The sequence below is a fragment of the Trichosurus vulpecula genome, chromosome 9 (assembly GCF_011100635.1).
Source record: "Trichosurus vulpecula isolate mTriVul1 chromosome 9, mTriVul1.pri, whole genome shotgun sequence".
Classification (NCBI taxonomy): domain Eukaryota; kingdom Metazoa; phylum Chordata; class Mammalia; order Diprotodontia; family Phalangeridae; genus Trichosurus; species Trichosurus vulpecula.
The window spans coordinates 61,640,748-61,663,982 of NC_050581.1; the positions used below are offsets into that span (position 1 = coordinate 61,640,748).

The 23,235-nt window shown below is 46.8% G+C and overlaps 1 protein-coding gene across 1 annotated transcript in view; it reads right to left on the reverse strand.

Moving 5' to 3' along the window:
* Positions 1-287: 287 nt before the first annotated feature.
* The window catches only part of LOC118832128 (dynein intermediate chain 1, axonemal-like), a 79,672-nt gene continuing 56,724 nt past the window's right edge, over positions 288-23,235 (reverse strand). Inside the window, exons 5-8 of the mRNA XM_036739559.1 lie at positions 23,035-23,183; positions 22,729-22,828; positions 20,116-20,301; positions 288-686 (exon numbers count right to left, since the gene is read on the reverse strand). Of these exons, the coding sequence (XP_036595454.1) occupies positions 594-686; positions 20,116-20,301; positions 22,729-22,828; positions 23,035-23,183 (528 nt within the window). The 3' untranslated portion in view covers positions 288-593. The remainder of the gene's footprint in view (positions 687-20,115; positions 20,302-22,728; positions 22,829-23,034; positions 23,184-23,235) is intronic.

A 23,235-nucleotide genomic window follows, 5' to 3' on the forward strand; every position in this document is an offset into this window, starting at 1 on the left:
TGAAGCTCGTGGGATCAGGGAGCCCCTGCATTAGAGTTCATGGGGCAGGCAGGGAGTTGTGCCATCCCACCCCAGACCTGATCATGTGTGTGTTTGGTGGGGGGGCAGACCAGCTTGGGCAAAGCCATTGCAGTAACCCAGGAGGGTGCATCTGTGCCCTCTCCCAGGGTTCCACTGCTGTTTTTACGGAACAATAAACTGCATTGTGGTTCAGTTGTCTCTTACGGTTTCTATGTCTGGGCAGGGCAAAGAACCCTGGAACTATGTAGGTGAACTCTGAGACCTGTTTATTTGTGTAGGAGGGCGTTGAGGGTTACTGGGCCAGTGGCCTGTGACCTTTTGTATATCCATAAGGGAGGGGGTAATTAATAGCCTCCAAAGGCACATCTGCAGGGATCTCTTTCTTGTTCCCTCAGTTTAAGACAATGAGACCACTGGCATTATTCAGGGATATGGTTACAGGGTTGGGGGTTGGGGTGGCCTGGAGCCAGGTTGGAGGAAGGGGTTATCCAGGGCTGCTGCCTGGCCTGAGGCATAGAGTTCTCTGGGTCACGTCAGGAAGCGGAGGCCCTGCACTCTGGGGACAGCTTAGATCAGCTCTTCGCTTCCCTCACGAGGTTCAACAGTTTGTCCAGTTTGGCGATCTCCACTGCTGGGCCTCTCTGCACCTCCTGCCCTTTCTTCTCCTGTAATAAATCACACAGAGGGGTGAAGAGGTGAGGGGGTGGGGAAGAGAGGAGAAGGGACAAGAGGCTTTGGATCTGAGACATCTGGATTGTCTGTTTACTTTCTATTGCTTCTCCATCTAAACTGAGCCTCCCACGCTGAGGCCACTGGGATGGCCTGAGACAAGGCATTCTTTCACTCACGTCTACATATACTGGGTTAGCCTACATGGGTGAGGTGGGGCAGGAGATGACAGTCCTTTGGGGCTTTCTGGCTTACCTGACTGTAGCCCCTGCTAAGTGACTTAGAGATAGTTTTAAGAATGGAGGATTAGTATTTGGGGGCTTTGGCAGAGGCTGGGTACACAACCACTCTTGCTCTTAGAGACAAGACATCTCTTTGGGAGCAGCCCAGACAGGACAGAGGAGGGAAGTCTGAGTTACTCCTCCACCCAGTAGCTTCCTTAGGAAGAAGACATCACAGCCCCACTGACTTAGTCTGTTTCCTGGGAGGAGAAACTCAGCACTTTTCTCATATCACCCCTGTAGAGTGGGGAGTACGGTATTACCCCCACTTTGCAGATGAGTAAACTGAGGGTCAGGAATTGTGATTTGCTCCGCTTTTCACGGTTTGTGTCAGAGCCAGGACTGGAGCCCAGTTCTTTTGACTCATAAGGCCAAGAAGCAGGAACGATGGGAAGGTTTTAACAGAACAGCTGCTAAACAAGGCCTACAAGAAAGCACACTGAGGGGATTTTGACTTAGGCCATTTAGACCCAACGTGAGAAGGACGACCATATGACTTCTGAGTTACATTATTAAACCACCAGGGTTCATGGAGAAATGTGTTAATGGCTAAGGAGGATGCCTGGCACCTTCACCAGAAACTTAATGGTCAGGGCCTGGGAACAAGTACCTCCAATGGGAACCCAGGTGTGTCATGGGGAAGAGGAGGGTACTTGTTTGAGAGACAGCCTGGGGAACAGATCTCATCCCTGGACTGTGCGTAGATGGGAACTAAAGAGAATCCAATCACTTTGGGGGACAGGAAGAGGAGAGTTGGGTAGAAAAATGCTGGTCTCAGACTGACAGAGGCCTCCAGACCAAAGAGATCCTCTCAACTCACTGTAGCCGAACACGCTGCAGAGGGTCTCGTGGATCAGGGCTGGACTAGACTAGACAGCATCTCACTTTTCTTCTCACTTGGAGATGCTGTGATTTTCTCTCTTCCTGAGGGACCCCTCCCCCCTCCAGGGATGGGTGGGGTCTGGATCACATCCCTTGTCCTATGAGGAAGGAACTCCTGTTGCCTGCCTGAGATAGGGTGGCTTTAAGTACTTTACCAAAAAGAGGGGAAGGTAGGACAAGGAGCCTTTGGGTGGGGCCGGGCCTGTGGGGTAGTAGAGCTAGGCCAGCCTTCCATGCCATGGAGGCAGAGAGGTCAGAATGAATGGTATGATGGAAAAAAACACTGAACTTGGAAGCAGATGTGTATTAGAGTCTTAGCTCTGTGATTTATTATCATCTTGACCTTGGGCTGATACACATTCCCCTCCGTAGCTGGTGGCGGGGGTGGGGGGGAGTTGAAGAAGAAAACTAGGCACTGTTGAGGGGAGGCAGGTGAAAGATGGGCTTCTTTATAGAGAACCATAGATGCCTTACTATGGATGGAGGGCCCAGTGGGATCACTTAATTATTCCTTTTTATGATAGTACCAACAAGCAATTTTTAAGTATAAGTTATCATGGTAGTACTGGGGAGATGGAGATACACCTGTCTACAAATAAATAGGGCTGTCCCAGGAAATGTATAGGAGAAACCCTCAAATATGAACAGCACTGGGAGGAGTGCTAATCGTTCAGCTCAGTTGTAGCTCAATTGTGGCCCCATTTGGAATTTTCCTGGCAAAGATACCGGAGTAGTTTGCTGTTTCCTTCTTCAGCTCATATTAAGATGAGGAAACTGAGGCAAATAGGGTTAAGTGACTTGCCCAGGGTGGCAAAGCTAGTAAGTGTCTGAGGCCTTCCTCCTGCTGGTCTATAATTCTGCCCTTAGAGGTTGAGGCCCTTGGGTTGAGACCCTTATCTAAGTGTAAGAAAACGTTCTCATCCTAGCTCCAGGGTGGAGGTTAAGAGAGGCCCCACTTTTCTCTGCTTCGTATGCCTATGAAGTGACATGGGATGTTTAGTCTGTAGAATATTAGAGAATGTGAGAGCTTCACGTACTTGAACGGTTGTCCTATAAAAGGGCAAAAGCCGAACTGGCGGGTGGAAGTCACAGGGAGGCAGATTTGGGCTCGGTGTAAGGAAGAACCATCTAATAATTAAAGCTATTTCCAGTGGAAAGTGGTACCTCATGAGGAACCTCCAGGGAGGAGCCCATCACTGGTCATTTTAAGGAGAAGTCTGATGACTGTCTGTCAAGGATTTTGGACCAATAATTTCCTAAGAAAATCATGTCTTTTGTTGTTTTTATCTGGAAAACTGTACACATTTTCCTATTTGTGGGAAAAGTCTTGAAATATTTACTTGTATGATAGCTTACACTGACATACCCTTTATAAATACACACTCTGGAACAGTGGTTCATTTGATTCTTACAAAAAAAGCTTGTGAAGTCAGTGGAGTCATTGGCTTGGAGAGTGAAAATTTTATTATCCCTCTCTTACTGTGGCTCGGGAAGTTAAGTGAGTTATCCAAGTAAGTAGCAGAGCTGGGACTAGCTTGCTCAGCATCATAGGACTTCAGAATTGTAAGAGACCTTAGAGATCGATCATTCTAGGCCCACCCCTCATTCTGCAGATGTCTTTGCATTCCAGTGTGCCTTTCTCTCTACTCCGCTGGTTCTCATGGAAGGGATTCTTGGGTTGGGGGTGGGGGACAGGCAGAGATTAGGTTACATACTAAGGTCTTCTCCTAACTCTAAGATAATGTGATTTTTGTGATTCGATATGGATGTTACACTCCTTGGAAGAAGCTGTGTAATGAATTGTTCGTCAGTTGTGTCTGACTCTTTGTGACCCCATGGACCGTACTGTTCGTGGGGTTTTCCTGGCAAAGATACTGGCGTAGTTTGCCATTTTCTTCTTTAGTGAATTAAGGCAAACAGAGGTTAAGTAACATGCCCAGGGTCACACAGCTAGTATCTAAGGCTGGATTTGAACTCAGGTCTTCCTGACTCCAGGCCCAGCACTCCAGCTACCCTAGCTAGCTGCCTCTTAGGCAGACAGAGGTTAAGTGACTTGCCCAAGGTTATACAACTAATAAACGTCTGAGGCTGGATTTGAATTTAGGCCTTCTTGACTTCTTCCCCATTGGTCTATCCACTGCACCACCCAGACAGAGCAGTGGACCTGAGTCCTGAGTTCAACTCCAGCCGCAGACACTCATTAGCTGTGTGGCTTTGGGCAAGTCTCTTAATCTCAGTTTGCCTTAGTTTCCTCAAGTGTAAAATAAGGATAGCACTGTTGTGAAGATAAATCAGATAGTATTTGTGAAGTGCTTAGCAGAGCGCCTGGCACATAGTAGGTACTTATTAAATGTAAATTAAAATTAAATTTAAAGTAAATGCTTATTCTCTCCCCTTCCTTAGTTTAGACATTTCTAGGGGCGTCCCATATATGAGGCATATCACTTGTTAGGCCTACTGCTCTGTGGCTGTTCTCAACAATTCTTCTAGAGTTACATTTGGGAGCTCCTTTTAAAAGGCTTGGGAGAACCGGTCATTGTGTGTCTGGTTTTCTAGTGGAGAACAAAGTACTTTGATAACTGTCAACAAAGTGTCAAGTGGAGGAACTTAGAGGCTGACTTGACTTGGCAGCTCTGAGCGGTAGCTCAGAATACATTGAGGAGGAAGGAGAGGGCACAGGGGAGAAACGTTGGGTTGCTTTACTTAAAAATACTGACATATTTGTTTTTGTATCGCCCCTATTTTTCCCAGTATGCCCCTCCTCCCTCTCCTGGAGGGCTATCCCTTATTACAAAGAATGAGAGAGTCGTGGGAGGAGGAAACTGGCTAGGCAAAACTAATCAATACATCAGCCAAGTCCGACATTAAATGTAGCGTCCCCCACCCTTGCAAAGAAGAAAGGGAGGAACATTCTCATAGCTCTTTTCTGAGGGCCAAGATTAGTCATTATAACTCCATAGCATTCACTTTTATCTCTTTTGATGCTCTTTTGCATTGTTGAAGTCATTGTGTATGTTGGTTTCCTGCTTCTAATTACTTTACTTTTCATCAGTTCATGTAAATCTTCTCATGATTCTCTGTTTTTGGCATAGTCATTCTCTCTTATATCACAGTAATACTCCATTACCTTTATGTGCTGCACCTTTTTTAACTGTTCCCCAGTTGATGGGCATCTAGTTTGTTTCCAGTTCTTTGCTATTATAATACATGCTCTTATAAATATTTTGATATACATGGGACCTTTCTTTTTTTAAAATTTAAATTATTGGCCTTCTTGGGATATGTGCCCAGCATTGAGATCTTGGGGTCAAAGGTTATGGAGATTTTGGTCAATTTCTTAGCAAAATTCCAAATTGCTCTCCAGAATGGTCAGACCAACTCACAGCTGCACCAAAAATGTATGAGTGTGCCTGTCTTTTCCCCAACCCTTCCAACACTGACTCTTCCCATCTTTCACCATCTTTGACAATTTGTTGGATGTGAGGGGAAACCTCACACTTGTTTTAATTTTTCATTTCTCATTATTAGTGATTCAGCGTATTCTTTCATATGGTTGTTAATAGTTTGGAATTAATCTTTTTGAGAATGGTATGTTCATATCCTGTGACCGCTCAAAAGGCTTTTAGAGTTTTACATGAGTCAGTTCCATATATGTCTTGACTGTCAGACCGTTGTCAGAGATCATAGTTGGTCACAGATCTACAGTTGAAAAGGGATCTCAATGGCCACCTAGTCCAACCCTCTGTCTTTTTGCAAATGAGGAAACTAAGGTAGTGGCAGTAGTAGTGGTGAAGTGACTGGTCCAGGGTCACAAAGATAGTAGTATTTGAACCTCTGCTTCTGGAGCAAGGGTACCACCTTTTCCCTCATCTGTTTGCTTTGCTTCTTACCCTACTTGTGTTCATTTTATACACAAGCTCTTCAAGTAATAATATGTATTTAATAAATGCTTATTGATTATCAATATATTTCGGTGAGAGAAAGCTTCTTTGCCCATCCAGACAGTCATCACTACCACTGCCAACTCTAATACAAGACAACAACAAACATTTACTGAGCACCGGTTGGTAGAAGACTCCTGTGTGCTTTTACTAGATACAGAGAAATATTTTGGGAGAAGAAAACATACATTCAGCTTCCGTGGAGAGCTTTTTTAAAAGAAGCCTCAGGAGGCATCAGGCATGGAAGGGTAAAGTGGTGAGCAATGAAAAACACTTTTTAATGCATACATTTTTAATCCCAAGAAATACTATTGCTTCTGGCACTGTATCAAGCTTCAGTATGATTAAGGATTCAGTATTATTAAGCTTTGGCAGAAAGAGCACTGGATTTGGAATCAAGTGCAACGTTGGCATGTTGGACCTAGACACAGAGGACCTTAGTTCAAGTACTGGCTCTTACTACTCGTGTGACCTTAATTAAGTCTCTTAACCTCACTGGGCCTCAGTTTCCTCACCTGTAAAATGAAGGGGTTGCTCTAGATGGCCACAATCTTTGTGACTGCCTTTTGTACAATAACAGAGTTGGACCAAATGATCTCTGAGGTTCTTCGAGCTCTAACAAAATAACCACATTTCTAAGTTGGAAGGGCCCTCAGTGCCTGTCTAGTCTAGTTCATACCTGAAAAAAATCTCCTCTACCATAACCCAAGTTGTCAGCCACGAGGGGTAATTCATCACCTGTCAGGGCAACCCATTCTACAGTACCTTGGAACAGTAGCTCTAATTATTAGGAGGCTTTTTCCTTCTATCAGAACTAAATCTCCCACTTTGCAACTTTCGTCCATTGTTAGTAATTCTGCCTCCGGGACCAAATACAACAGACCTAATTGCCCTTTCATCCGGCCCTTCAAATACTGTAGACAGGTCTTATACACCTCCCAGTTTTCTCTTCTCCAAGTGAAATATACCCAGTTTTTCTCACTGATCCTTATATGAGATTATCCTGAGACCCTTCAGCATCCTGGTTGCCCTCCACTGATGTCTAAATTTCCATTGGACTCAAAATCCTGTGAAGGATCATAACTGTGGATTTGCAGGGGTTCAAGGAACCTCAGAGATTATCTAGGGCTAGGCTAAGCCTTAGGCAAATCAAGTCAGATTGTCACAGGGAAAGCTCAAAGGCCCTTCATGCTGGCTGCACAATTTTCCTATCTTTCTTCCAGTTTGTAAATGCCTTATCTTATCACTCTGTTCACTGGTCCAAGTCCTGCTTTCTTGGACACACATAGCATGAGGCTAATCCTTCTTCCCCACAACAGCAAACTGGGACCATAGGATTTTGATCCCATGGGATCTTGGAGATCATCAGATCGAATGCCCTCATTCTTATAGATGAGGAAATTCTGGCCCAGAGGCCACACACTGAGGAGCAGAGCCGGGATTTGAACCCAGATGTCCTGACTACAAATTCAACATTGTTTCGATGATTTTCCTCTATCTGAAGATGGATGTCACATACCACTAAGTCTCTTCTCCACACCAAACATCCTTAGTTCCTTCAGCTGTTCTTCATGTGATAGGATGTACAGACCCCCCGGCACCCCAGCCTCCTTTTTACATTTCAGCTAAAGAGCCCCCAAATTCTAAACTTGGGAAACATTCCTCATACCAGTTTGTTCCCTCACACAGTAAATGTAGTTTCTATATTGAATAGAGCCCAAGGGCCACCCCGCCATATTCACAGGTGGTCATGGTGATTCTGATAAAGGGAACCCAAGAGGTGCCAAGAGCTGAGCTGGCCATGGGGTTCATGGAGTTGGACCCTTATACACCTATGCACTCACCTCTAGATTCCTCTCTTATTACTGCTAACATTTCATATTTACTTGATATTTTTTCTCTTCTTTTTTTAAACAAAGCACGTTCCTTACAGACTTGCGAGACAGGTAACACAGGCATTATTAAGCATGATTGTTAATTTTTAAAATTAGTTTACCAATGTGGAAACTGATGCCCAGAGAGGTGCGGTGACTTACAGTTAATAAGTTTCAGAGTTTCAACTGGAAATCAGGCCTCTTGGACCAGGGCCACCAGATTTCCTTCATGCCCCAGAATACAATATTCACTTCCCCTTATGCCACAGAATGCCAACCACCTGGCAAGAGTCTGTCATCCTTTCATTCGGCAAATGTCTATCAAGCACCTACTGTGTGCAGAACATTTTGGGTGAACTACAAAATTTAGATAAGACCCCAATCCTTTCTCTTGTTGAATTCACACTCTAGAATCCATAGAATTTAGATCTAGTTCTGCAGGTCTAGAACCCAGACCCCTGAAATCTACAGCTGAGGAAGAGGTGACACCAACACAGATAATTATAATCCACAATATTGCATGGTAAATTTGTTAAAGAAGTATAGGATAAAGTACTTTGTGAGGGCTGAGGTAGAAGACTGATGTCTCTTGGAACAGACACGGAAAGGCTCCCTGAAGGAGGTGGTATTTGTACTAAGATTTCAAGAATTCAGAGTAGGAAGGAGGGCATCCAAGGCATAAGGAAAGGGATGGGCAGAGTTGTGGAGGTAAGAAAGTTCAGAGCACAATTAGGGGATTAAGAGGCAGAGAAGCTAGGACTAGGGAGGTGACGCCCCTGATCAGACCACTTGTGGAGTCTTAGATCCAGCTCTGGCTGCTGTATTTTAGGAAGGACATTGATAAGCTGCAGAGTGCCCAGGGGAAGGTTGCCAGGAGAGTGAAGGCCCTTGAGATCCTGCCATGTGCAAACTGGTTGAAGGAACTTTAACCAGTTCAGTCTGGAGAGAAGATTTAGGGAAGATAGGTATTTAATTATTTAAAGGGCTGTTTGAGAGGACGCAGACTTGTTCTGTGTGATGCTGAAGGGCAGATCATGGAGCAGTGGCTAGAAGTAGCAAAGAAATAGATTAGGCTTTGTAGAAGCAAAACTTCCTAGCGATTCGAGCTGCCCCCAAATGGAATGGGTCGCCTTGGGGGTGAGGACTGTCCACATCACTTGAGGTGATCAAGCAAAGGTTGGCTGTCCATTTGTGGGATATGTTAGGGTGGGGGGAGGGAGAGGTGATTCTTATTCAGCTGGAGTTGGAGAAGATGCTCCCTCATGTTTCTTCCAACTCTGAAATTACGTGGATCTGAATAGAGGGCTTGTCCCACACGAATGGAGCACAGAATTTGCTGAGGAGAAGAAAACAGGCCCCACCATTAGGGCTTCAGACCTCAATGTAAATGTGTATATTTGGAGAGAAGAGGGAGATTGGCATAGTCACTGAGTCTTTTACCTTCATGGGAGGCCCCTGTGGCTACGAGAAAGGAACAGTTGTACTTTCTGCCCTCAAGGAGCTTACTCTCTTTGGGAGGAGACTTGATTCAGACATATGAGATAATTAGAGAACAGGACAGATTGGAGAACCCATCCTGGTGTCTCCCCTTGGCCTCACTCTCACCGGGCATAGTGAGAGGACAGGAGGCTGTATGTGGCTGTTCTGGCTCAAGCTGCCCTCCCACCTCCCCTGCCTGGCAACTGAAGACCAACTTCCCTTGTCTTCCCTTTCTGCCTTGTAAAGCAACATGGTATAGTAGAAAATGTGCTAGATTTGGAGTTGAGGAACCTGAGTGTGAATCCTGACGCTGTCACCTCAATACTTAATGTCTGTGGGTCTTCTGCTCTTTCATATTGGTAAATGAGGTGGTTAGATTAGATAGTTTTCAAAGTCCCTTTTAGCTCTAAATCTGTGGGTACCCCCTCCCCAACAATATGCCCTGGTCACTGGTCACTGAGGTTACTAGACAATTGTGGAGGAAAGGAACAAGGTGGGGACAGGCTGGGGAGGAGAATGAAGGAGGCAGAGAGGGCCTCTGAGGAGTGGCATTCAGCAGCTCCAATGTGATTTACTTTGGAGCTCTCTTCACCTCTAGGCCAGGTCTGTCAGACCAGCTTTGAGTCTGCATGACCAGCTGTTTCTTTTCTCACCTAGGGAATCATTCGGTGTCTATTCATTTGTCTGTCTGTCCTTATAAAGCAGAGACCTTGTTATCTGTGTCCAAACCTGTCAAGGAGACCTCAGGCCCCACTCAGAGTCTATGGGAATGTTAGCCTGGCTCAGCCACCCCCACATCTATGTGCCACCTGTACCCGCTGATTGCCCTGGCGCATGCCCTGGCCCTGCATGCCACTGGCTTAGTTCCTTGCCCCGTGCTGGGGGTAACTGGCACCTCTTCAGCCCTACTGCTGTTACTTCCTTTCCCCAGATGCCACCTGGGGTGGCTGGGCCCTATGCCCCACCTCCTGGCACAGCCTGTGCTGACAGCCACCTCCGCCCTGACATAAACCTCCCCCTACCCTGGCATCAATCCTTCCTATACCCATGTCTGTCCTGGCATTAGTCCCTCACCATCTGGGCCTGGTACTGTGGGGAGGTCTAGTCAGTCCATGGGAGACCAGTGAGGGGCAGAGATTGTTAACTTGCCTTTTAGCTGAATGTGACCCAGAGCCAAATGCAACTGGGTTGTGGGCAGGAAGAGATGGGTCCCTGGGGGCAAAAGTGCATGTAACTAACTGCAGACCTCAGTTTCCCTCTGCTTTCCAACTTATTGCCTAGGAAATCCTGTTGCAGAGTGCTGATTCTGAGTTGAGATGTACTTATGTTATACTTTTTGAACCAGAAATGGAAGTACATGGTCTGATAAGGGATCTTACTTTTGCAAGGCCTCATTAACAGCACAATTTTCTTGAAACTGGAACTGCTTCGGGAAAAACAAAAAAAGGTGGTTGTTGCACCTTTCGGTGACAGGAAGTGTGGCGTTTGGTGGTCACAGCATGGACTTGGTATCTTTTGTTATACATTTGTTTCAGTTGTGTCCGACTCTCTGGGATCCCATTTGGGGTTTTCTTGACAGAAATACTGGAGTGGTTTGCCATTTCCTTCTTATTTTATAGGTGAAGAAACTGAGACAAACAGGGTGAAGTGACTTGCCCAGGGTCACACAGACAGTAAGTGTCTGAGGCCCGATGTGAACTCAGGAAGATGAGTCTTCTTGACTCTAGGGCTGGTGCTTTCTACTGCACCACCTAGTTGCCCTTGACCTGGTGTCAGAGGACCTTTATTTGAATCCAGGTTCTGCCACTTGATCCTAGTTCAAGGTCTTGTAGTGTACACAAATTCATGAAACACTTTCATCACAACACCCTTGTGAGGTAAGGAGTGTGACTATTACCATCTCCATCTTACAGATAAGGCAATGAGCTTAAGAACTTGGTTCTGGGTCACATGGCTAGTAAGTGCCAGAACCAGGGTTTGAAACCATGTCTCTCCTGACTCCAGATCTAGCACTGCAGGGGTCTTCCCCAACATGAAGGGGTTGGACTAGATGATTTCAAAGATCCTATCTAGCTCTAAATCTTAGGATCCTACAAAATGTGCAGAAAGCTGGGAAAGAGACAAGGTGCAGGTGGCAGGGAACCTGACCCAGAAGGAGGGGCCCAGGATATTTATCTGCCAATGAGCTGAGAGTCAGAAGAAGCCAGTGACCAGGGAAAGGAACCCAAACTGGAGGGTCAAGAAGAACTTGCTATTTGCGGATCCGAGAGGAGGTCAGTCTTGGGAAGGAGAGGGTGCCCTGTAGCAGGGTCAAAAGCTAGGATGAGAGGTGAGGAAGAGACGAGCTACTGCTTGTAAACTCGATAGCAAGGATGCCAGGGAGGCAGAGGCTGGGTATCAGAGCAAAGAACAGTGATTCTAGATCCACTGAGGCACTAGTACCTAGCTGAAGATTGGATTAGTTGGCATAGCCTAAAGACAGACTGAACAGGGAGAGAAACCAGGCGTTGGTATCAGGAGCTGCCTGGCTCCCTGCCTCCTTATTCTCCCCACGCCAGCCAGTCATTTCCACTTGTCTCAACCTTTGAAATGAGCCAAATCTATTCTGTGCCAAGGATATGGGCCAGCCAGAGCACCTCTGTCCAAACTTGTTTACATTGCAACAAGCTCTGGCTTTGGGTAAGAAGCCTATATGGTGGGCCCTTGGTTTGGGAGGTCTTGAGCTCAGAATCGAGCGCTATTCTTACCACTGATTCTCTGTGCCTGTTACTCATAGATCTCCTTTCCACATTCTGACCTCCACTTCCCCAGATTCTCTGGCTTGAGTCCTTGAGATTTTGCTCCTCAGCCTTCTAGCTTGGGTTTGTGATGGATTTCAGAGTTGAAAGAGGACTTGGAGGTCATTTAGGCCAATAGTACTATTTTACCTGCTGCTTGACTTCCTAAACTCTGAGTTCTGCCTGGACCTTCAGTAATTTTGATTCTTCCCTCTCTTAATCTAGATCAACTCTCTGCCCTTTTAACTCCTCTCCACTCTGATCCTCAAATGACTACTCTTCTAGGTCTAGCTGAAATCTTAGCCCTGCCCCCTTGCCATTCAGGGCCTGGCATTGTATTCAGGGATGGAAGGAGCCAAACATATTCAGAGCCAAGCTTCTGGGTCAGCCAGAACATCCCTGGTCATATTTCATTAGGGCCCAGAGAAACCTGAAACTTGTCTTCTGTGGAAACTTCCTTTTTGTACTTTTGGGGTATTTTTGGGGGTGGGGCTTGTCTCTAGTGAACTTTTTTTTTTAAGTCAAGTGCCTTTTTAAAGTTCAGTAGGTAGTCTCTGTGGAAACTTGGGTTCTTGACCTGGGAAAAGGAAAGAAATAAGAGAAAGTAGGAAGGAAGGAAGGAAAGAAAGAAAGAAAAGCCTTTACTAAGTACCTACCATGACATGTCAGGCATTGTGCTAAGCTCTCTATAAATATTAGCTCATTTGGTGGAGTGGGGAGTGGAGGCCATGGGGAAATGGTTTTCTGGCCTGTCAGAAAAAGAGAGAATGGGCCTTTACTGCCTACTCATCAAGGGTGTAGGTGGTGGCACGAATAGAGGCAGCAAACCCAAATCTTAGAAACTAGAACATCAAGGTAGAGTCTGAGCCCACATCCAGACATAGGACGGTGAACCCAAGTACCGCCCTCTGGGCAGAACTGAAACCAGGCCGGAAAACAAGGGCTCTGTGTCAGTACTGGAAATTTAGGGGATGCTGAAAACACCATCCCAAGCCCAAATGCCCTTGTCTCCTTGCAAGCCCCACTCCCATGGGGGCACTTCCATGCCAACCTCTAGTCCCCCACTTACCCCAGCAGCCCCAAGGTCATTTCCTTTTCTCAGGGGAGCTGACCCCATGCCCCTCATCCTGCCACTACTTGTCCAAGGTGCAGAACTTGCTAGTTACTGATCTGCATCCCCAGGTGCAGCTGGCACCGGCCAATTGGCTGGCCCTGCTAAGGAGAGACAGCGCTGTTGGCTTTTGACCACTACAGTATGGCCTGTTTACCCAGAATGCACCATATCAGCATAGCGCCGCAGCCTGAGCCATGGGGTTCTTCTCAGAGATTGAAGGCTACCTCCAATTCCTGGCCAGGCCCTGACCCTGCAGTGAGATGGGGCAGAATGGCTGGAACCCTAACCAAGGCCATGGCATCTCAGTGGGTGGTTTTGAGTTCCCTCCTCCCCATCAGGCAGCTTTCTGGGCAGCTCTTTCTGGTTCTATCGCCAAATCATCTCTGGAGATACAGAGAACAAAGAATTCTTATTCCCCTTTCTCCCTTACTGGGGCTGTATAGATAAGCTCAGGTTTCCCTAGCTCTCCTCCTCCTTCCCACCTAGGCCCTGCATAGTGCTTTCTCCTTTACATTCCTTTTAAACCTAATGCTGATCTGTCCTGGTCCTTGCCCCAGTGTAGAAGGTAGAAAACGGGATCTTTGTTCTTATTAAATTTTTTTAGAGAGGGAAGGCCCATCCCCAAGCCCATCTGAGATCCTGTTCCTTCTTCCCCCATCCCAGGAGGTAGGAGTGATAAGGAAGAAGACCAATGGCTAGTGTTTTAGACGAATATGTGATAAAGGAAACATTTATACATTCAGACACCTAGCTTCCAGACACTCAGCTTCCTAGCTTCCCACCTACTCAGACACTCAAACATCCAACTCCCTGCACTCTTAGATACCTAAAGGCTCCCCTCTCTAGGGGAGACAGAAAAGGAGCCAGGCTGGATCCATGTCAGGATTGGCCTGGGTTAAGATCTCTGATTCCTCCCTGGCTATAGTCAGATATAACCTGCCTTCTGCTTTCATTCCCAGAAACCAGTGTAAATGGCCAAAGAGGGAGGAGGGCTACCCGCAAATAACAGGAATCTCGGGGATGACCCCTCTCATTTTTGTCCTTCCTTTTCCTCAGCCTGTGCTAGAGATCAAATTCAGGGTCTCGAACATAGTATATGCTCAGTAAATATTTGTTGAATGAATGGATATCATCAGCAGCTTTTGGCGTATGTAGTCTCACTGCTTTCTCCCTCATGCCCAATGCTGTCAGGAGACATGTAGGTCATCTTAGAGAGGAGTCGTTCAGAAAATGGCCCTCCAGTAGCCTCACTAGGACATATGCCCCTGGGCAGCATGGTCTGGGCTTGGGTTACGGAGCTGGGAGAAGAATGTTTCTGGATGGAATTCTGTCTGAGACTCAGTGTCTTTGGTCAAGGTTTTGATATCCCAGGCTTCTGGCTTTTACTGGCCTAGAGAACTCAACATTTTCCCTGAACGTTGCACTTGGAATGGGAGGATGTGGATCTGAATTCTGATCCAGGCATTGACTACTACTATGACTGTGGACCAAGTCACTTAAGTTTTCTGGGCTCCACTTTAAAATGAGGGGGTTGGATTCAAAATTCCTAAGGTCTTTTCCAGGGCTGTCCTCTCCTTCAGGCCTGGTGTACTGATGCAATGGAACCTTCTCCTCTTTTTCATATTATGCCCTTTATAACGAGTCACTCTAGTTTACTCCATTTGCAGAGATCTCAGCTGTGTACAGAGACAATGAGGGGTGTGGGGAACATGGAGGCTCACACACAGCTTAGATGTCTGGCCTTGGATGTGTTGACTTACCTCAGCCTCTGTCTCCTCATTGTAAAATGATGTTGATCATGCCGGCACCGCCCATCTCACTGGGCTGTTGTGGGGGAAATGCTTTGGGAACCTTACGATGCTTTAGAACCAAGAACGATTTCTTTTGGTAGTAAGCAATGGGGAAGAATAAAGTAGATGCCCATTGATTGGAGAAGGATTAAACAAATTGTGGTACATGAATATAACGGCATAGTATGCTGTGATAAAGGATATGAAAAATTCAGAAAAGCAGGGAGGAGTAATGAACTGATGAGTTGTGATCTAAGAAAACAATATACACAGTAATGATATAAATGAAAGAACAAAAACCAATCTGAGTGCTTTGTTAATTATAATAAACAAAGCTTAGCCCTGGAGAAAGGTTGAAAAAACATATTTTCCTTCCTTCTTTACAGAAGTGGAGGGTTCTGGGTGTGGAAATTTTCATACACTCTCAAATACTGTTGATATATTGGTTGGTTTGCTTAACTGCTTTTTTCCCCCTCTTCTTTTCTATTCTTTGTTACAAGGGATGGCTCAGTGGGTAGGGGAGGGAAGAGAGATATATTTGGAAATGAAAGAGATATAAAAATAAAAGTTATCTATAAAAATTTTTAAAAAAGGAAATGTGAGCTATTCTTAATCACCCCACAGCAGCTTAATGGTTAGATTTACCACAGCAGACCTGCCTAGATATTAGACAGCCATGCCCCCTGCTCTTGGTTGGGAAGAAAAAGGGGTTGTTCAATGAACTTTGGGGGTAAACTTGGGTGTTGGGCTGAATTATTCTTTTTTCTAGGTAGTGGGAATGACTCTAATAAAACCTTTTGAATTATTTCCTACTTCTCTTGGGGTGTGGGAAGGGACTTAGCTAATGATTAAGGAAGCATGGAAGTGAGACATCAAAATCCCAGCCATAATCGTGAAATTTCCTGATTGTCTGAAAGTGAGTCTGCAATTGTAAACCACTGAGCCAGTCTGGTCCAAGGTACCCAGGTATGGAAATCCCAAATCTTCAAATCTGGTGGGAGTGATTCTGAGTCCAGGATAATGGACTCCAGTCATAGGGAATCATGGGGGCCAAGCAAGGCCCAGAGAATTTTAACTATAGAAGAGTTTTGTAAGTCTGGGTACTGTCCAATCTGCACTGAAGAGAGCTTCTCTTCCCCTTCCACCCCATTTTCAAATATAGTTTCAACTGCCTGAAATCTTATTTTTGATATTTATGTATGCTATTCTTTCTCCCTCTTTTCAAAAACACACTTTTTGGCCTGGAGTGTGTGGTGTCAAGAATAAGAAGAGAAAAAAAAAGCGTGGGTGCTAGGACCAGGTGCTAAGTTACAGTGGCAATGGTGGAAGAAGGGGGAGGCATATGTAGTCAATAATTGGAATTCATAGGACTCAAGCCAGAGAGCCAAGTCAGTTCTGAATGATAAAAAGGAAGCTGGCATCCTGAGCCAAGGGATAAAATTCAGCAAAGGCTGGAAGATGGAAAATCCATAGGTCAAGGACAAGGGTTCTTTCTGAGAAGGGACTGACTCCAGAAACTTGTTGTGGTCAGCAAAGTTTGTGGCCTCAGGCTAGGGCATTAGCCTACTTAACTGTTCAGAAGGTAACTCTTTCAGGGAGGTAAGGACAGTTTCAGATATGGCAGCACATTCTAGGAGTTCATAAAGCCAACTTTCATTTGCTGAGGGGCCAGGGTGACCACATGGGTCCCGTGATCTCTGACAAAGGCAGGCCTGAGAGCTCAGAATTTCTGGTCGAGGTATTGCCAATGGCAGAGTCATTATGGCCCAGCTCTTTGGCGTAGGATGGTACCTTCAGCACAGCCTCATGCACGATGCTTTCTTGGAGATGGACGCAATACTTGGGAAAAGCAGGAATTAGCTTCCCTGGTGCCAAATATCCTGATGTGTGGGGCTTTCTTGCTCTCCTTCCTTCCAACATAATTCCCTATAAAACTAAACTATGAGCCCCAGTTTAGAAACACCCCTGAGAGGCCTGGGCTATGTCTCCTTATATAAGCTGCCCACAGGCGATCTCGGAGAGAAAGAAAGGCTGATGCCATCATTGGGCTGCAGTAGCAGCTGCTGCCTCCCTGCTTTCACAACTCAACTGCCTTGCTTTCCCGAATCTGGTAATAGAGGCCAGTGCTTCTGGTATGGACCTTTGGGACCCACTAATCAACATCCCATCATTTCCTCACTTTGGGGATATTTGTTGGTCCATTTTGGTGAAGGCATGCTCTTCCTCTGGATCTGCCATTTTGCAATCCCCTCCTGGCTCAGCCAGACCCTTTCAAGCCTCTGGGGTGATAACTGTTCTCTGTTCACTTGATGGGAAGCCATTATGCCGGGCCTGCCTGGGCTACCGGAGGCCTCTGGTCTAGCTGATGGCTATACCCCCTGGCCAGGGCTCCCCTCCTTTAGCAAGACCAAATGCTTTCCTCTCTGTATCCCCAGGAGAGTTAGCCCAGCCGCCAGGAACGCGCCCTCATTAAGCAACAACGGAAACAGAATTTCTCAGGCAGACGCATTTTCACAGCCTCCTAAAACTCAGTGCAAATTAATTAAGAACATATTTTATCAGCTACAAGATTCATCTCCAAGTACAACTAACTCCTGAAACACGGCCCAGAGCTCAAAGCTGGGCTGTATGCACTGCTCCGGCTTACTATGGCACGTTCAGCCAATTAAAACCCCGCTCCTTCATGCCTCCTTTATTCTGTGGTATTTATAGCCAGCCCAACGATGGCATTAGCAATAATTACAGGCCAGGCTCTGATTCTCCATCTTGGGCCCATTGTCTCTACTCTGGCCATTACTACTAAATTGGCAAGAACAGCCATCCATGGAAACGTGCGCCCCGAATTAATAAACTTGAGTACCTCAGGCAGCTGGGGCACTGAGACAGAGGAACGAGCACAGTAGGATACCGTCTTGCTTCTGTTTATTAATACTGTAATCTCTATTCCTGACTAGATAGGAGCAATCCACTTCCACCCAGGCCTTGTCTTGGCCCCAGTCATGGCCCTAGCCCTACTGTTTCTGCTCTCAGGAAGTTAATTCAAATGATAAACTATACTCAGGGTCCTATCACTGTGGTAGTAGAAAGAGCGGTGGATTTGGAGTCTGAAGACCTGGGTTGGAGTCCAGGCCTTGCCACTAACTGGCTATGTGACCTTGGCCTGGTGATTTTTACCAAATAATCTCTAGGGTCCTTTCAGCTATTTTGTTTTATGATTCTGGACCCCTTTGACCTCGGGAAGCCTAGCTGCATGGCAACCCACCCAGGCTGTTGTATTTTGGGCAGTACACAGATATAGGCTCCCTATTTTTAATCCCAGGGCTCTGAAATTGCCTGTGAAGCTGGCTTGGAAGAGAAAGACCTTGGCCTCAGCTGAGGCCTTAGCAGCCCTGGGCATTGCTTTGTGGGAGCACTGAATCAGCCAATCCTTTCTCTTGCCTGCAGCTCAACCAGGCCCACCCAGCCCATAGCTCAGCCGAGCTCACCTTGGAAAGGGTGTGACCCTTTGGGCTGGGTTTGCCTGGCCTGGGATGGACTCTGGATTCTGGGCAAGTCCTAAGTGTATCACAGCGGTGGTGACCTGATAGAGGGAGAGGACTCAGCAGAGCAGAAGAGGCATGTGGTGAGTGGCAGTGAGGGAAAGCCATTGTTCTCATAGCTGATTTCCCTCATCTTTCCTTATCGAGCATCCTGCTGTTGAGGAAAGCCCTATCCCACTTTGCCTCTGACCTCAGTTTCCCAAATCACACCTACAGGCCAGCAAAGAATAATGGACCAACCCTTTCTCCCCTGGAAATCTTATCTATTCCCCTGTCTTTATGTGGATACACCCAAATTTCCTCCAGCTTCCATCTCTACCTAGAATCACAAATTGGAATCTCTACTGGGCATCTCCTACTAGATGTCCTGTCAATAGTCCAAAACCATCACATCACAAACCAAGTTCACTATCTTCCTCTCAAACCTTCTACTTTCTCCTGATTTAGCCAAGGGCAGTTCAGTACTCTTCATCACCCTGGGCACAGAGCCCCTGGGTAATCCTGCTTCTCAAAGTGTCCATGGCCAAGTGGTGAGAAGCTGGGGGTCTCCTCGGTAAGCCTGTGTGGCCCGAGGGGCAGCCATTAGTCCAAGTGCAGGGTCACAAGCACCCTTGGGTGGCTACCCAAAAAGCCGTTCTTCCCACTACCAGTCTCCTGTGCTTCCTCTCCACAGCGGAGCAAAATCTGGCTGTGCACCTCTTGGTCGTCATGAACTCCCTTGTCTAATTCCAATGATCCTCTCCCTGCCTTCCAAATTGTGCTAACTATGGGTGTTTTCCTGACAGTCCCTCAAAACTTCCCCTGGCTCCCAAATACAGCATGCTCCTCTGTCTCCTAAGCAATGTTTTTCCTTTAATTCCCAAATTTATTTCTTCCTCTGGCCCCCAGATAGACAGAGCATACTTTCTCCCTAGCTTACAAAAAGGATGCACTCAGATGCCCTCTACCTTTTTGAACTTTCTCCCAGCCCCTTTTGCAAACTGAACTAAACCAGCTTCATTCTTCTGCCACCTCCAACCCATATGAGCACCCCGTCCTCCTAAATATAGCTGACCCTAGATGAGTATCCCAACTTCACTGAGTTCTGAGCAACCCCTGCCCTGCCTTCAAAAGTCTCTTTTTAAATAGTGGGCCTCAAAAAGAAAGAAAGAAGGAAAAAAAGAAAGAGAGAGAGAGAGAGACAGAGAGAGAGAGACAGGGGGAAGGAAGGAAGGAAGGAAGGAAGGAAGGAAGGAAGGAAGGAAGGAAGGAAGGAAGGAAGGAAGGAAGGAAGGAAGAAAGAAAGAAAGAAAGAAAGAAAGAAAGAAAGAAAGAAAGAAAGAAAGAAAGAAAGAAAGAAAGAAAGAAAGAAAGAAAGAAAGAAAGGAAGAAAGAAAGAAAGAGAAAGAAAGAAAAAAGAAAGAGAAAGGAAGAAAGAAAGAAAAGAAGGGAAGAAAAAGAAAGAAAGAAAATGCTATCTATATATGAACCATTCCTGGGAATGCAATATGTATACTGTATAGTGGGCCTCCTCACCCTCTCTCTAAGGAACTGCACCCAGTACCCCATGGGAAGCCCTGTCTAGTTCCATTTGCCTAGGATGGGCTATAACTAGCTGAAGTAAATATCCAGAGGCTGCTGAGACCAAGCCAGCTCTCTCAGAATTTTCTCCAGAAACCCTAGCCTGTTCTCCAGATGCCTGGCATTTCCTGGAGCCGAGCTGGCTTCTCTCCTGGTGAAGGAGTTTACAATCCAGTCAAGCTGCCTACCTTGGGCATCTTGCGCAGATTGGGTGACAGTTTGAGGCAGGTGACCTGGCCACGATCGTCCCCAACAATAATGACAGGGTGAACGGCGTTGAACTGCACGTGGGTAGTCTTATTTTTCTTCTTGGCCACCACTGGCTGGTTGCAGATAGCCTCATATCTGTTGACGGCTAGGTCGAACACATGGGCCTAGAAGGAGGAAACATTGAGAACTGTGTTTTTGACAATAAAAAAAAAAAACAACAAACCAGCTCAGCCATCAGAGTCATGAGGTAATAGTAACTGGTATGTAAATAAAGGTGTGGCCCAGGCAAAGGGGTGCTTTGGGCAACAGGGCCATGAACAGCAAAGATTTATATCATAGAACATTGTCAGGGATCTTAGAGTTCATCTAGTCCAAGCCCCTCTTTTTCTTAACAAGGAAACTGAGGCCTGGATAAAATGATTAGTGCCCTAGGCAGGATTGGAATTTGGCTCTTCTGACCTCTAAACCAATTTTCTTTTTAACCCAGAGTAATTCATCTGGACAAAACCCTGATAGAGGGACAGGTATTCCCATCAGAGGCTGCTACTGCTATGTAGCAAACTTGAAGGACCGAAATCCCTTAGAGCAGGGGTAATAATTAGCCTCAAGTCCACGGACCTCCAAGAGGTCTCTGGATGGATTTCAGAGAGTCTGTGAACTTAGATGAGAAACAAAAACCAGCAAACACCCTATGACATCTTTATATGGTACAGTGGGAGGAGCGCTGGCTCTAGAGTTTAGAGGACCTGGCCTCCATCTCGCCTCTGATGTTTGTTCCTTGTGAGATCTTGGGCAAGTCACAACCTCTTGGGGCCCCAGTTTCCTTATCTTTAAAATGGGGGGCTGGAACAGATGACTTCCTAGTTCTGGTTCCTTCTGTGAGAAGCTCTTCCTTCTTCAGAAACATCCTTCTAATCAGTATGTCCTGGTACCTAAAATCTTACCATGAGAGCTTCATTTCTTTGGGTTAAGGACTTGCTGTCTTCAGACAAATCTCTCTGGCAGAGGGTTGAGTTGGGTTAGTGAGTTCAGTCCAATGTGAAATACCTTCTTAAATACTTTGCTATCTAGGAGATCGCTGGGTACCTGAGGGGGGAGTGGGAAGTCCACCAGAGACAAATTTTGACTTAAGAATGTTGCCGTAGGCTGCTGCCTTGCTCACTTCAGGCCTGGGAATAACTGAGATGCCAACCACCAGCTACTTGATGCTCAGCCTCTTGAGATGCAGGGTGGTGTAGAAGGACCTGGGTCAGACTCTGAGATCTGCTTTGTCAATCTCCTTGTAAATCCCTCTTGTCTGGGCTGCAGCCTCCTCTCCTGTGAGCTATGAGGTGACACCCTAAGGGGCTCCCCAGGGACCTGCCCTGCCAAGGGAGGGAGGCTTCAGGCGTCAGAGCAGGGTCTGGGCAGGTGTAGAGCCAAGAGGAGGAAGAGCAAGAGGAGGAGCTGAGTGTGATCAAATGCTTACTCTGTGGTCATTCAGGGCCCCTCGGCACAGGCTCTCTGGTGCTACCTCTCTGCCTTGACCTCCCTCCTTCCAATACACACACACAGACACACACAGATACAGACACATACAGAGAGACACACACAGACACACACAGACACACACACACACAGACTCACACACACAGACACACACACACAGACTCACACACACACAGACTCACACACACACGCACACACACACACAGACACATGCACACAGACACACACACAGACACACACAGACTCACACACACAGACACACACAGATACAGACACATACAGAGAGACACACACAGACACAGACACACAGACACACACACACACACACGCACGCACACATACACGCACACACACACAGACACATGCACACACACACACACACACACACACACACACACACACACACACACACACACACACGCGCGCGCGCACACACGCACACGCACTCACCAAGCTCGTTACAGCCACCACGTCTTGGCTCATGGTATTCTTGGAATATTCCCCTTTCTCTCCCTCCATCCCCTCCCTCAAATTTGGCTGGGGGGGGGTCTCCAAACATGCTTAAGCTTCCTTTATACCCAGAACTTAGGGACCATAGCGGCGACTTTGATAGGCCTCTCTGCCCTCTTCTCAGCTGGAATCTGGAGACCCCCAAGCCTGGATATGGATTTTCACCAATCAGAGCTAATGGGGTGGGGGATGGGGCCTGGTTCTCCTGAGAATGCTCAGGCTGAGTCTTGTGCTTGGCGGGCCCTCAGTCAGTGAGTCAGTCTTCAAGCACTCGTTATGTGCCCAGCAGTGTACCAAGTGCTGGGGATTCAAGGAAAGGCAAATCTGTCCCTGCCCTCAAGAAGCTTACATTCTAACAGGAGAGCCCACATGCACATAACTGGGCACATAGAGGGTATATATTCCGCATCAATGGAAGGTACCCTCAGAAGCCTAGTCAGGGCCCTGCCAAATCCTTCCCGACCCTACCATAGGTTGCTATGACTGATGCTCCAGGCTCCGCTGCCTGATCTCCAGTGGGTTGGGGAGTCATACCTGGACCGAGGCTGGCAAATGTGAACTTGGGGGATGGGGGTTGGTGACAGGGCTCTTACCTTCCCATCAGTGGTGACCGCAGCAAAGACAGTAGAGGAGTATGGGGCCCAAGCTATATCTGCCACAGCAGAATTCAAGTCATAGATGAATAGGGGTCTCCTGGAACCATGGGGAGATGAGCAGAGGGCGAGATGAGTCAGAAAATGGCTATTGGGTGCCTCTTCTGGTGGGGCTGAGGGGATGCCCCCTCCCCCTCCCCCTCCCCCCAGGCTCATTCGATATTTGGTTCCCAGGTCATTCCCTCCCTCCCTTTCTCCCCACTTCCCTCACTCGATGATACAGTCCCAGGATTCCTTTTCCCTCACTTGATCGTGTGGTCCCAGATTTTCACTGTCCAGTCAGAGCTACAGGACATGAAGACTTTCGAATGGTATGGGTTCCAGGTCACTGCATCCACCGCCATGTTGTGGGCCTCAAATGTTTCAAGGAATTGTCTGGAGTAGGTTTTGGAGCACTATGACAGGATCAAAGGTCAGCAGTCACTGCTATCCTTAAGACAGAGGCGG